The sequence below is a fragment of the Mirounga leonina genome, unplaced genomic scaffold (assembly GCF_011800145.1).
Source record: "Mirounga leonina isolate KUSES-001 unplaced genomic scaffold, KU_Mleo_1.0 Mir_204, whole genome shotgun sequence".
In the NCBI taxonomy this organism is placed as follows: domain Eukaryota; kingdom Metazoa; phylum Chordata; class Mammalia; order Carnivora; family Phocidae; genus Mirounga; species Mirounga leonina.
Window position 1 is genome coordinate 3,268,434 of NW_023270513.1, and position 14,202 is coordinate 3,282,635.

Here is a 14,202-nt window from a genome sequence, read left to right on the forward strand (position 1 = left end):
TGTTTCCACATTGACTCCTTGAATTACCATAGTGGGTTTGTTGAGGTATGATTTACATAATGGCAAAGTTCACCCTTTTAGGTGTACGGTTTGATGAAATTTGACGAAGCTATATGGTAGTGTAAACATTACCACAATCAGAGAGGCAATGCAGGATATTTTCCTCACCGTCATTTACATTTTATTTTATTCTTTAATTTTTAAAAAAAGTTTTGTGTTTTGACAATACTTTTATTTTTATCTTTATTTATTTATTTTTGTGAGTAAAGCAATAGAAGTTTATTAAGTGAAGACAGAAAAAGCTCTCAAGAGTGAGAGGACTCCCCACAGGGTTGCCCTATATTTTTATTTTTTATTTTTATCTTTTTTAAGACTTTATTTTTTTTTTAAGTGATCTCTACACACAACGTGGGGCTTGAACTTACAACCCCAAGATCAAGAGTCGCTCGCTCCTTCGACTGAGCCAGCCAGGTGCCTCTATAGTACTTTTTGTTTGTAATTTTTTAATTTTTAATTTTAATTCCAACATAGTTAACATACGGTGTAATATTAGTTTCAGGGGTACAGTGTAGTGAGTTGGACTTCCGTATGTCACCCGGTGCTCATCACGTTCGTCATTTACATTTCAAATGCTTTATCGTGGTTTCTTAGTGGTTTCCAGTGTTATACATAATAAAGTCCTTATTTGATATAATAAAGTCCTTATTTGATAATACATTTAAATGTCCCATTTTTAAATGGAAAAATTGGTTTCTTCCTGCCTCCACTAGATAGATGTCGAACAAATACATTGAGAAAATCTGTTTTAATGGGCCTGCTGGGAATGCCCACAGGTCTTGGTCCAGTCCCTGGAAGCTACTATAGTGGGATATTGGAGGAAGGGTGGAACTGGGGAGGAAGGGGAAGAGTTCAGTTTTGGGCATGTGGAAGTGGAGGGGCCCATAGGCAGGGCCGATACTCAAGACATTTAACGACCAGTAGAGTACAGATGGGGACAGTCAAGATGACTGCCCGACCCGTTGGAACAGACCCCATCAGTAAACAGCAGCTAAGGCTATTCCTGAGCGTGCTGCCAGTCAGCCCTACCCATAGGATACCCAGGTAGGAAGCTGGAACTGTGGAGCTGGAAGTCAGGTGCACGGTTGGGCTGGATATAATGGCTTGTGCTGGCGGATAGGTGACGGCCACGCAGTCCTTAGGAATTGATCAGCTTGGTGTGAAGGCACTGTGGAGAAAGCCTGGGAGTGAGCTGAGGAGGAGTGGTGAGTGAGAAGGAGTGGATGGAGGGCGGGAAGAGAACCGAAACGGAACAGTAACTTGGAAATCCAGAAAAGAGTTTTCAGGAGGGAATGACCAACAGGAGAGCCAAGGCCCCTCAACCTGGCAGCTTAAACGTGGTGAAGATGAAAAACGGAAAACCAGGAACAACGATTGAGTAGTTCCGAAGAAGGGGAACAGAGTTACTGTGGGGAATAAGCCAACAGAACATTTCCAGGTGCTCATGTTCATGGTAGAGGAGTCAGGAAAGGCTGTGAACAGAAGACCGTGGTGCTGACGTTTCTCTTTTGTTTTTCCCTGTCTCCTCACTCAGCTATGTGGTGATTGACTCGGACTCTGAAGACGAATACTGCAGTGATAAAGTCAGAGCTTACATATCTGACATAAGCAGCAAAGGCAAGTATACTAGTAACCGAGGGAAGTAGCTGAGCTTGCAGCCCCATCACGTGGTGGCGTCGGGTTACGCGTCAGCAAACGTTTGATTCCGGCACCCACTTAGGAGCAGGTGCTGCCATTTCTTCCCTCGTGGGTGCTGGATGTGGTTATGGCCGGATTCCCCACACACACCCCCTCCCTGGTGAATTTCCAAAGACAGCAGCAACTGTTCTCGGCGCTTTAGACCTTGACCATCCCCCTCCATAGAGTTCTGACCTGCCTATATATAGGGTCCCCCCCCCCCCCCGCCACCTATACATAGGGATCGGTGGGGGAAGAAAGTCAGGAACTGACACTAGGAAGGTATGAACGCTACTCTGCTACTCCACCCCCCCCCCCCCCCCCATCCCTGCCACTCTTTTCCTCCTTCTCTGTGTGGGAATGACAAAGAGAGGGAAGGTGAGAGGCTTGAGCTCATTCTTTCCAGCCTGGTGGAGACTTAGGTGGGTGATGGTGCTGAGTCAGCCCACAGTGACTTCTCCGGGAAACCCTTGCTTTCTCCAGCTAGCTGTGAGTCTTTGCCTTTCACCATTCTCCGCCTATTTTCTAGAGATTTCTGTTCTTCTCAGAGCCCATCGCCCACAGCTGATCTTTGCACCTTTGGCTTCAGAGGCTCTTTTAAAAACCTTTCCAGAGGCATGAAGCTATACTCGTAGTTCAGAACCTGTTCAGTGGGGGTGAAACGTAGGAAGACTAGGAGCTGCTGCTTTTTTTTTTTTTTAAGATTTTATTTATTTAATTATTTGAGAGAGAGCGAGAGCAGGGGAGGAGCAGAGGGAGAGGGACAAGCAGACTCCTCGCTAGTGTGGAGCCTGATGCGGGGCTCGATCTCACAACCCCTGAGATCATGACCTGAGCCAAAATCAAGAGTCGGATGCTTCACCCATTGAGCCACCCAGGCGCCCGAAGACTAGGAGCTTCTTAACCCTCAGGGATGGTACTTTTTTGATCCTTGTTTGCTTAGTACCACATATAGGGCATGATACCTAGGCCTTTCACTAAGGTATCAGCACCTTGAAGGTACTGGCGACTTCTTTAGTAACTACCAAAGAGCTACCATTGGCCAGATTCCTGGCTAACCTGGGTTATCAGAGCAGGGAAAGGAGAGGTGGCTTGGAACCCTAGTCTGCTGTTTCACTACCTGTCCCCTCTCATTGATTTTTCCTCTCCTCTCTAGCTCGGAGTGATTGTGCCTGAGTAGGACAGAGGTCCAGGTGCAGAGTAGGGGGCATGACATGACGAGCCACTGTAAGGGGCCAAAGGGAGCCCTAAGAGAGGTAGCTTTAGAGTAGGGCATGAGACGGGACGCCTGGGTGGCTCAGTTGGTAAAGCGTCTGCCTTCGAATCAGGTCATGGTCCCAGGGTCCTGGGATCGAGTCTCACATCAGGCTCCTTGCTGAGTGGGGAGCCTGCTTCTCCCTCTGCCGGCCACTTCCCCTGCGAGTACTCTCTCTCTCTCTCTCTCTCTCTCTCTGTTAAATAAATAAATAAATAAATAAAATCTTAAGAAAAAAATAGAGTAGGGCATGAGAGACAGCCAGAAAGCAGTTCATCACCATAGGTGACCACTTGCTGACTCGTTTCATCAGAAAATCCTTATTTTTTTTTTTTTAAAGATTATATTTATTTATTTGACAGAGAGAGACACAGCGAGAGAGGGAACACAAGCAGGGGGAGTGGGAGAGGGAGAAGCAGGCTCCCTGCAGAGCAGGGAGCCCGATGTGGGACTCGATCCCAGGACCCTGGGATCATGACCTGAGCCGAAGGCAGTCACTCAACCGACTGAGCCACCCAGGCGCCCCTATCCTTATTTTTTTTGAGGAGGAACTTTGACCTGAGGCTGCTCTTACCTTTCTGACTGGTGGACTCTTACCTGTGGGCGTTTATCCCCGTAAAGGAGAGCTGGAGAATGCTCCAGTAGGACTGTCTTTGTAGGTCTCCCTACTGTTCTCCACATGCCACTTCTTTCCTTCTTGTCATGAATTGAGGTGATGTTACAGAAAAAGGGCTTGAACACAACACTTCTGAGGTCACTTCTAACCTTTGTCAATGTGTAGTCATTGTTCTTTTGTAGATTATAAGCAGTGGGCCCCTCCCCCTCCCCCTCTCTGTTTAAAATTTCAACTTCAGTTGAGAAATCTTTAAAATTTCTAGGAAGGATGACTTTTTACCATAGCAACACGCACTCCTTTCTCTTTCTTTATTGCATATCCGAAGTTCTTTGATAATGAAGTGATAGATGAGACTCTCAAAGTTTGTGATCCCAAATCTGCAAGTGCAGGATAAAGACTTTTTGCACCGTAAATATATTGTCACATCTTGCCTGTGCCATGGTTTGTATATATATTTTTAAAGATTTTATTTGTTTATTTGACAGAGAGAGAGAAAGAGAACAAGTAGGCAGAGAGGCAGGCAGAGGGAGAAACAGGCTCCCCGCCGAGCAGCGAGCCAGATGCTGGAGCTCGGTCCCAGGACCCCGGGATCATGACCTGAGCCAAAGGCAGCCGCTTAACCGACTGAGCCACCCAGGTGCCCCGGTTTATATATTTTTTTACATCCAGAACCCAAGGAACCTGGAAGGTGAGCTCTGAGCAGACTCCAGAGAGCGTGTGTGGTGGTAGATATACCACGCCTCATTTCTAGGTGAAGGGACCCTTGGCGAACATTCCAAATGTTCCCAAGGCTTCTCAGTGCTGGCATGAGGACTGACCTCCTCACGCTTACATCAGTGGCTCTGAGAGCTTTGCATTTGTGGACTAGTTAGAAAATTAAATTTTGGTCGCTATCATAGAGTTGCCACTTTTTCATTTGTCTAACGATGGGAATAAATTCTAACTAACATGTGCTATCGCCATAATTTCATAAGGTAAAGAAACCAAAAGTTTAGGGAGGATATACTCTCAAAATAAAGGACAGTCCTTTAAATTATAGAGATTGAACTTGATAGGGGAAAAAAAAAACCACTTTGTTTTTCTGATTTATTTTTCTGTGGACCAGAGAAAACATACAAGTCTGCAGAGCTGTGTTTGGGAACTACTGAGCACCTGCAGTGTGCGACTTAGAGAATGTGATTTGAAAATTGCCACTGGGCTTGGATTGCTATTTTATCTGTTACTGCTCTCAGTAAAGTAAAAAAGTTATGGAGCGAAAACAATCTGAAATAATTGATTCTTCTTTTAATTTTAATTTTTAAAATTTTTTTAAGAAGATCTTATTTGAGAGGGCGAGAGAGAGAGCACGAGCACGGGGAGCGGCAGGCAGAGGAAGAAGCAGGCTCCCCGATGAGCAGGGAGCCCGATGCAGGACTCGATCGCGGGACCCCGGGATCATGATCTGAGCCGAAGGCAGACTTGTAACTGACTAAGCCTCCCAGGCGCCCCTATTTTTATTTTCTTATTTTAAATTTTAGTTAGTTAACATACAGTGCACTATTGGTTTCAGGAGTAGAATTGAGTGATTCATCACTTACATACAGCACCCAGTGCTCATCCCAACAAGTGCCCTCCGTAATACCCATCCCCCCACGCACCTCCCTCCATCAATCCTCAGTTTCTTCTCTATCCTTAAGAGTCTCTTACGGTTTGTCTCCGTCTCTCCTTTTTTTTCTTTTTCCCCTTCCCATTTGTTCATCTGTGTTCTTTAATTCCTCATGTGAGTGAAATCATATGGTATATTTCTTTCTCTGACTGACTTGTTTCACTTAGCATGATACGCTCTAACTCCATCCACGTCAGAGAACAGTATGGAGGTTCCTCAAAAAGTTAAAAATAGGCCTGCCCCATGACTCAGCTATGGTATTTACCCAAAGGATACAAAAATACGGATTCGAAGGGGTACGTGCACCCCAATGTTTATAGCAGCCTTCTCAACAATAAAATAACTGATTCCTAACTGTGATTCGTGATGTCACCATTTCCAGCTTGTTTAATTTGTGCTCAGTAATCTGAAGTTGAGTGTATGGGGTGGGCGGAGGGAGTATATTTATGTGTGGTTGTGTCTCTTGAATTTCAGATGAGATTCTGGATGTGTTATCCAATACTGAGGAGCAGCCTCCTACCAAGGAGCCTCCAATACTTATCACTGATGATGATAGTGATTTTGAGGGCCCTGTGCTCATAATAGACGAGGATTCGTGTGATCAGGGCCCAACTGCCCCAAAGGAAAAAGAGATGGAGGTCTTCGATGTCTCCCAGCGCAATTCATCTCACGACGTTGGTGAGCCGAATCTTGGTGAAAATGTCGGCCAGCCTGCGAACGGCACTGAGGCTGCAGTGGAGATTGCCGATGAAGAGCCTGCACCTGTGGTGGAACAACCACAGAAGAGGAAGAGTAAGACCAAGAACGTATGTGTGACACCCAGTAAGCCGGGCATATCAGGTAGGCCCGACCTCCTGAATCCGCCCCGCCCACCCCGCGTGCCAGCCACGCCTGCCTCGCCCTTTGCCCTGGACATGTCTGTCCGGTCAGGTCGGCCTGTCCTGCCTACCGACCTCGGGCCATCTCAGCAGCTTCCTAGTGGCTAAGGGAGACAGCCATCCCAGGGAAAATGATCTTCTGGAAATGGGGAAGGAACACCCGTGTCTTAGGAGTCGCACTTCCCTCGTCCTGGCATGCTTTCTCTCTGTGCTTTTTGTCCTGAGGAGATCCTGTTCTTCTTGGGACCCAGCCCAGTTGTCGGTTCCTGTGGGAAGCCGGACGTCAAGAGACGCTCCTCCCTCCTGGGTCCTCATAATTCTCAGACCCCGTCTCTGCTAAAGCACTTACCCAGCTGTCTGACAATATGTTTCTGAATCTGCACCCCGCCCCCCCCCCCCCCAGTGGACAATGAGCCTCTTGATGGGAGGACTCTTCATTTTTAAGTCTCTCCCAGGGTCTAGCCTGCTATCCGGCACATAGTAGATGTTTAATACTTCTTGTTTTTCAATAAGTCAATGGATGACACTACTCTTACGGAAGTCTCTGACTAGAGGAGTGAACAGTATATGGAGGCTAAGCAAAGATGGATAGACTGGGCGTGTATATCGAGTGAAGGTCCTGCCTAGGATCTGAGCCACTTCCTTCTTATTTTTTTTTAAAGATTTAATTTGTTTGGGAGGGAGAGAGGGTGAGGGAGAGACAGCAGCAGCAGAGGCAGAGGGAGAAGCAGACTCCCCAGATGAGCAGGGAGCCCGACGCGGGGCTCGATCCCAGGACCTCGGGATCACGACCCAAGCCGAAGGCAGATGCTTAACCGACTGGGCCCCCCAGGCGCCCCTGAGCCACTTCCTTAGAGCTAGTGTGTGAGCTTTGCCACACTGTTCCTTATGCCACCCGTGCCTCAGTTGCCCCCACAATCTAACCTCTAGCGGCAGGCTCACATAACCTCGTTATATAGTCCTTGTACCTATGACAGACTCCTACCCAGCTTATTCTGCTGGCAGCCCTGGGATTCACGTAGGGAGACTCTGTCTCACGGACCGATGGAGAGTTTGCAGGCTTTAGACAGGCAGTTACCTTTTCTAGATGGTGCTCTGGGTGTGGCTGTGGGGGCTCCCCCTGGGTGCACCTTTCTGCCAGTTGCTGGGTGGGCCCAATTTTCAGGGTCCAAACAAACTATTCTCTTTTCAGCTGTGAGAGTCTCCAAAAGGTGTGCGCCTTCAAAGAAGAAGCCAGGTGCGGGGAAAATTGAAAAATGCAAGACCGGGTACGTGCTGTCCGTGTTCAACTGCACGGGAATTGATGGTACCGTTGTCCCGTCTGTGTTAAGCGGCCCACGGGGCATGTGGGAGGGTCTTCAAGGGCATGAAGGAGTCCGGTGGGGGAGAGGGAGAAGGCTTCCACCCCCGACTTGGGAGGGCATAAGTTGGAGAGGGAGGAGGAGGAGGCACCCCACTGCTCCCCACCTCCCTCCGCCTCAGCAGAGCCCTGCGTGGGCACCCCACAGCAGCCCACGGCAATCCCCGCGCTTCCCCGGGCTGGCCGGAGCCCTTTGGCCCCCACGTCGGCTCTGGCCTTTCCTTGGTCCTTAAACTCAGATCTGCCTTGTTGCCAACAGTTGGCACGAAACCAAAGCAATCCCAGCGGAGATTGAGGGCGGGGCGGACACGTCCCCATCCGTTGGAACTGGGGGGAGGGCAGTCAAGATGGTCCTCCAGGTTTTTGCGGTGCTTTGGCTGCATCCAGTTACTCCTACAGCTTGTAGATGTTCTTGCACATTTCAAAAGCTTAAACATTAGCGTGAAATAGATGGCTCGGGGTTCCTTTATTTTATATTTAGCTACACGGAATTGATCCTGAGGACAGCAGGTCATTTAGACAAAAGACATGTCCATTCTTTAAAGGACGCCAAAAACTGACGCTTGTTTTCATTCAGATTGCAGGAAGTTCTGACCTTTCCGCTTAAAAAGACGATGTAGTAGGGCATAATTTTCTTCATTCTTCCTTGCACTCAGGAGTAATATATACTTACATCAGAATTATCTTATAAGACAAGGAACGTATTTGAAGGACTGTCTATTTGGGTTTGTTTGGTTGGTTTTTTTTTTACCTGTACTTCGGAGCAATAAATGCACCTTAAGGGGAGCAGAAGAACGATGTGTCAGGCATGGGGGCAACAGAACCCCTCGAACCTGAGCTGAGAGGCTCTCTGCTTCTGCACTTCTTGGCTCGGTGAGGTAGCTCACGTAGTTCAGTGTGTTCTCTCGCAGGTGGATCCCCGGTCAGCCAAGGGTCTTCTCTGGGTTCCTGCCTTTGCCTCGGTGTCTTGGGTAGCTCCCAGGTCGCTTTGCTGTGGTGTGACAGAAGAAGGCCCATGAGCCGCCCCGTGTGTCGTCGTCCTCCGCATCATCCAAAGGGGGCTAATGTGTCTGGACTCCGCACAGTTGCCTTGGCGCTTCCTGTGGCAGTCTGTGGGCTTCCTGTTGTGCTTCGCCTTGTTCCTGTGTAGGCTGCTCGCTGGTCATGGTGTTTGATGTACCCATTTGGGGTCTTGCTTGTTCCTCTGATGTGGAGATGCTCTGCCTGCAAGCGAAGTGGCACAGACATCGAGGGGAAGGCGGGCCAAGCCACAGGGCCTGCTTGACATAAGTGCAAACGAGGGGGGGTCCCCCTTCTCTGCTGAGGTCTGCAGATGGTTTGGGTTTTCATCTGCTACCTTTTTGGATGCAAATTTGCTTTCAGAACGAAGTAATTTGAGGCAGACCGTGTTAGTCACCAGTCTGAGGCTCTGGGGGTGAGGACCCTAACTTTAGCTGCCTTGGCCTGGTTTTGTTCTGATTTCCTCTCCCCACCCCAGCCCCCTCACTGATGGCTTATTTTGTGACTTCGGGGTTCATGAGTGTCCCGGCAAAATCCCCATCTCAGGAGTTCTGTGAAGTCAGAAACTCAGCTTATGTGTGTTTGCTCCTGTTTTTATCTTTCCAGCTCGGTAGGCTCATCTCTTGGGACCTGTGGGTGGTTGTAGCCAGGATAAAAGGGTGAAATGAATTATTATAAAAGCGTGAGTCCTCCGTGTGCTTAGCACTGTCCTTTGTGCAGTGGAATTAGGCCTTGAAAGATGGGGCAGCGGTAGGGGTCTAATGGGAAGACCCCGAGATTTGGGTCCAAAGATCCAGGGTCTCTGTGAACTTTGGGGAAGTCGCCTAACCTCGGACCTCTGGTTTCCTCATCTAGCCAAGTGGAGATCATGAGAAGAGTAATCGCTTCTTTGGAGGGGGGTTGTGAGGATTAAACAGGATAGTGCAACAAGAAGTTCTCTGCAAAGGAGAAAGCGCTACACGGATGGTGGTTCTCAGGAGACCTGGAGACGTGGTCATTCTAGGGCTCAGGGGCAAATCGGTTGTGCCCAGGCACGAACGGACTGCAGAGAATCACAGTTCTGTCCAGAGAACGTTTAACTTGCCCACCTTGGCCGCAGTGGAAATGGTACCTGGAGACAGAGGTTGGGGCCCGATTGACCTGGGCCTTGAATGGCCAGGCCACACAGTGCCAAGTCGGGGAGGGACGGAATTGGGATGTGACCTAGGAAAATGAATCGGAAGTGTGGGGTGGGGGAGAAAGAAAGAAAAAGGGCCTGGAGGGAAGGAACACAGGGGAATGCTGTAGCAGCAAGGCCTCGAGGGGAGGAGATGAACTTGAACTAGGCTGGTGACCGTGGGGTGCGAAGGAGGGCTGGCTGGAAGAGATGTGAAGGAGATCGCCGTCTTTGAGCCTGTTTGAATATGGGGCGAGGGAGAAAATGGACTTTAAGATGTCTCTGAGGTTTTCAGCCCGGTATAACAGAAGTCCGATAACTAAACAAACTGAATGGAGGTCGTACTCAGGTTAATCAGTTGGCAGCTCGGACCCGGATCCCCCGGGAGAGAGATCGAGACTGTGGATACAGGAGTGGGATCACTCCTGCTGAGGTTGAAGCCACAGGCTTCATATCTCTGAGAAGGCAAATAGCGAAAAGAAAAAGGCTATGCGTGGAACTTTGGGGAATGCTCTTCTACAAGGAGCTGGAAGGAAGAGGGACCAGCACGTTTTCTGAGTCTCTCTGGATATGACCCGTGTGTGTGCATTTCTCTTACCTCTTCCTCCATAGCTGCACGTAACTCAGCTGAACTTACCTTTGCAGGAAAGTGATGTGCAAAATACCTGGATGTTTCCTGCATGACCTGGAAAACGCAAAGCAGTATTCTGGAAGGAAATTCAAGCAAAATAAGGACAGCCTGGTTCAGAAAATCTACGCCCTGTTTAACAGCTCGGTGTTTGATAAAAAGGTACCGTTGACGAATAAGCATTGGATGAGCACCTGCTGTATGTCTGGCACTCTTGGGTGCTGTGAGGTGTGCGGATGTGTTAGCTGTGTATTTCCTGCTCTGGAGAAGTGTCAATTTGGATGGAGAGGTGATGCATGCGTAGGTGAAAGAAATAGAGCATGTTTGTGGGTAATCACCTATGGTACAGACTGTTACCAGCACAGGAGATCAGCAGAGGCAGAAAAAAACCACTGAGAGCCTGAGTGGTCAGGAAATAAGGTTGCCTGCAGGGAGTAAGACTTCTGGCTCTTGAGGGATGGTAGGCAGAGAGAGCAGCAATGGGCGGGCGTGGAGAGGGCATGTGTTGATCCTTGACTATCTGGAAAGAGAGGCTTTATGTTGAAGAATAATGGGAAGGAGCTCTGTGAGCCTGGACAAGTTACTTGGCCCTTCTCTGCCTCAGTTTCCTCATCTGCAAAATGGGAACGATAATAGTACCCACTACTTCATAGAATTATTGTTTTTTTTTTTAAGATTTTATTTATTTGTCAGAGAGAAAGAGCACAGGCAGGGCGAGGGGCAGAGGGAGAGGGAGAAGCAGGCTCCCCACGGAGCAGGGAGCCCGACGCGGGGCTCGATCCCAGGACCCCGGGATCATGACCCGAGCCGAAGGCAGACGCTTAACTGCCTGAGCCACCCAGGCGCCCCCACAGAATCATTGTTAGGCTTAGGGAGGGTAATACACGTAAAGTGCCTAGAACAGAGCCTCGGCGGTTCTTGGGGTTTTCAGACTCTATTATTTCCGCTGACACAACCTTCTGCAGGGAAAGTTCTTAGATCTTTCTGAGGTTCCCCAGCCTTTGGGGATGTCACTCCTCATGACAGTTGGTGTTACATCACATGGCTGATGAGGGGACTGAGGTGCACGTGCAATTGCACCTCCACGCTCTTATGCTCAGGGGGAGGGGGGAGGAGGGGGCTCCAGCTCCCGCCTTAGCAGGTCTGCACCTCTCTCTTTGGCTGCCCCTGACTTGGGTCCTGCATGCGTGCGCTCTCATCCGTCTCCCTTGTATCCTGATGGCCTGTGTGTTGTTTTCGCCTGGGCTTCAGCCTGGCTTTTATTCTCCCCAGAATGTTTAGATTTGCAGAACTCTTTTCTTAAGGTTTTATTTATTTATTTGAGAGAGAGCGAGCATGAGGAGGGGCTGAGGGAGAAGTGGACTCCCCACCGAGCAGGGAGCCCGATGCGGGGCTCGATCCCAGGACCCCGGGATCACGACCTGAGCCGAAGGCAGACGCCCAATGGATGGAGCCACGCGGGCACCCCTGCAGAGCTCTTGAGTGAGCAGTCTTTGGTCTCCTTGAAGCTGCTTGCTGACTCACTCTGCTGGCTGTTTTGTCCTCAGCTGCCGGAGAAAATAGATATCGGCTGGAATAAAAAGATGCTGAGAACTGCTGGCTTATGCACCACCGGCGAGACCCGTTACCCGAAGAAGCAGCGTTACGCGAAGATCGAGATTTCGCTGAAAGTCTGCGACTCTGCAGGTGACGGTAGCTTCCCTCCTGTGCCCTTTCCTTGTGTGGTGACTCGTAGGGACTGCTATTTTCTTGGCAGCCTCTGCCACAGCTTTACCTGTCCTTCCTGGGTAGATAGGCCTTCTGCGCCTTGCTCGGGGGACATGATCTTTTTTTTTTTTTTAGAATTTTTGGAAAGCATTTATTTATTTCTTTTAGAGAGAGTGATTTATTTCTTTTAGAGAGAGAGAGAGCACGAGCAGGGGGAGAGGGAGAGAGAGACTCTGAAGCAGACCACGCTGAGCACAGAGCCCGACGTGGGGCTCGATCTCATGACCCCGAGATCGAGACCTGAGCCAAAATCAAGAGACCGACTGAGCCACCCAGGCGCCTCTGCTCAGAGGACATGATTATCAGATGTCTCTCCAGCCCCGAGAATCCAGCGTGGCCGTCTTTCCGTTAGGCTAACTGTCTCTCAGCAGGTAGCTCCCTGTTGCTGGTGGCAATGTCTGCATTCACCCGGTAACTGAGGTTCAAGGTTCCCCCCCCAAAAGCTAGCCAATCACCAAATCTTCCAAATGACCCTCCTGTCCTCGGTCCTTTGCCTCCGCCCAGGTGTGGGGCCCTGTCACCTCACTCTTCATCTCCATTCAGTCTCCAGCGCGCCACCATGCCGCTTCCTGCTAAGCCACCTGGGGCTGGTGTGTGGTGGGGCGAGAGTCTGGGGGTGGTTGAGTGGCAGACCGGAGGGAATTGGTTCAGGTGCTCATGATTTCTTTCCATCCCTCTTCCAAGACCGTCTCCGGGATACTTTGATCCATGAGATCTGCCACGCAGCCTCCTGGCTTCTCGACGGCATCCGTGATTCTCATGGTGACGCATGGAAGTATTATGCCAAGAAATCGAATGTGGTGCACCCGGAGCTGCCCATGGTCACTCGTTGCCATAATTACAAGATTAACTACAGGATCCATTATGAGTGTACTCAGTGCAAAACCAGGTAAGACCCTCCGCCTCCGACTTTCTTCGGTTACTTTTCTGTTACGGCCTCCAGCCCAATGGCCCTTTGTGATTTTGTAAGTCCATGGCTGGCCGACGTGAGGAGTAAACCTTCTCTGCTCCTTTCCACGTCTTCTTTCTCCATGCTCTCCTACTTGGAGCCGGCCAGAGAGTCTTGCTTTGGGCCCAAGGCCAGCAGCTCTGAGAGCACGCTGAGGTACAGTGACTGATCTCTTTGCTGTGTGGTGTCTCTTTCCTCATTAGGGTCGGCCGCTATACCAGATCCTTGAACACCGATCACTTTATCTGTGCCAACTGCAAGGGGCCTCTGGTCATGCTGCCACTAACTCGCAAGGATGGAAGCCCCATTGCACCCCATGTGAGGCCCTTTGCTAAGTATGTGCAGGAGAATTATAGAACGATTAAGCATGAGACGGATGGGATAAGCCATGGGGATGTGATGAGGCAGCTGAGCAAGGATTATGCCGATAAGCAAAGGCAGGATCGTTGAGGTTATCTGGGGGTGTATTTCTGTGGGCTGAGCCCCCCCGCCCGCTAAGAAGTTTCAGAAAAATATCTCTGTTTCTGATAAGCGATGAATATTAGGAATAATAGGATTTAAACTGTTTCTTTATAGCCTCATACTGTTAATGATGATTGTTCTTAAGAAAGGATTCTGTTGCTAAGCGATTTTGTGCCCTTGACGGTACTCACAAGCCCTTTGGATCCACTCTGGGTATCAGTTAGTTTTAACATAGTTCTAACACGTAGAACACAATGCAGACACAAACTGTGTTTTCAAGAGGGGCAGGTGGAGAGAAGGAGAAGGATGCTGGGAGGTGAACCAGTTTTAAAGGCAGCACTCCAAGACCAGGGCTGCCGGCAGGTGGAACCTGCGAAATTTACCTAGACATAAAAGACAAGCATATTTCATGAATTCAGCTGCTCTTGAGATTGAATAAAGCCGCACTGAGCCAATGTAGTTGTTACTAAGACAAAAAAAATAAAATGTTTTCTGCGATTTGCTTATTAACGGGGTCTGTTCATTGACAACCTGTGCCTCACGTAGAACCGGCCCTCAGGTCTTTCGTCCAAGACCCCAGACCTTGGAAGTGCTCCAGAGTGTGTCTGCAAGAGCACTCTCCATTCTGGGCTTGTCTAGGAATTTTGTGACTGCCCGTAAGCACTTCGGCAGCCTCCCCACTCCTGGGAGATAGCCGGGATGCAGACTGGGGTCAACGTTGTATGCATTTCC

General features: G+C 49.4%; 1 protein-coding gene across 1 annotated transcript; it reads left to right on the plus strand.

Moving 5' to 3' along the window:
• Nucleotides 1-1,539: 1,539 nt before the first annotated feature.
• On the plus strand, nucleotides 1,540-13,961 carry GCNA (germ cell nuclear acidic peptidase). The gene is made up of 7 exons (XM_035028638.1): nucleotides 1,540-1,674; nucleotides 5,725-6,090; nucleotides 7,321-7,396; nucleotides 10,310-10,454; nucleotides 11,840-11,978; nucleotides 12,744-12,948; nucleotides 13,212-13,961. Exons 2-7 carry the CDS (start codon nucleotides 5,883-5,885, stop codon nucleotides 13,456-13,458), a joined length of 1,020 nt encoding a protein of 339 aa, XP_034884529.1. The 5' UTR covers nucleotides 1,540-1,674; nucleotides 5,725-5,882; the 3' UTR covers nucleotides 13,459-13,961.
• The last annotated feature ends 241 nt before the right edge of the window (nucleotides 13,962-14,202 follow it).

Bases quoted from the DNA above. Each gene is read 5' to 3' on its own strand.
- GCNA (XM_035028638.1), top strand. From the start codon at position 5,883: ATGGAGGTCTTCGATGTCTCCCAGCGCAATTCATCTCACGACGTTGGT. The intron at 10,455-11,839 runs GTACCGTTGACG...TTTTGTCCTCAG, and splicing joins GCTCGGTGTTTGATAAAAAG to CTGCCGGAGAAAATAGATAT. The intron at 11,979-12,743 runs GTGACGGTAGCT...CCCTCTTCCAAG, and splicing joins GAAAGTCTGCGACTCTGCAG to ACCGTCTCCGGGATACTTTG.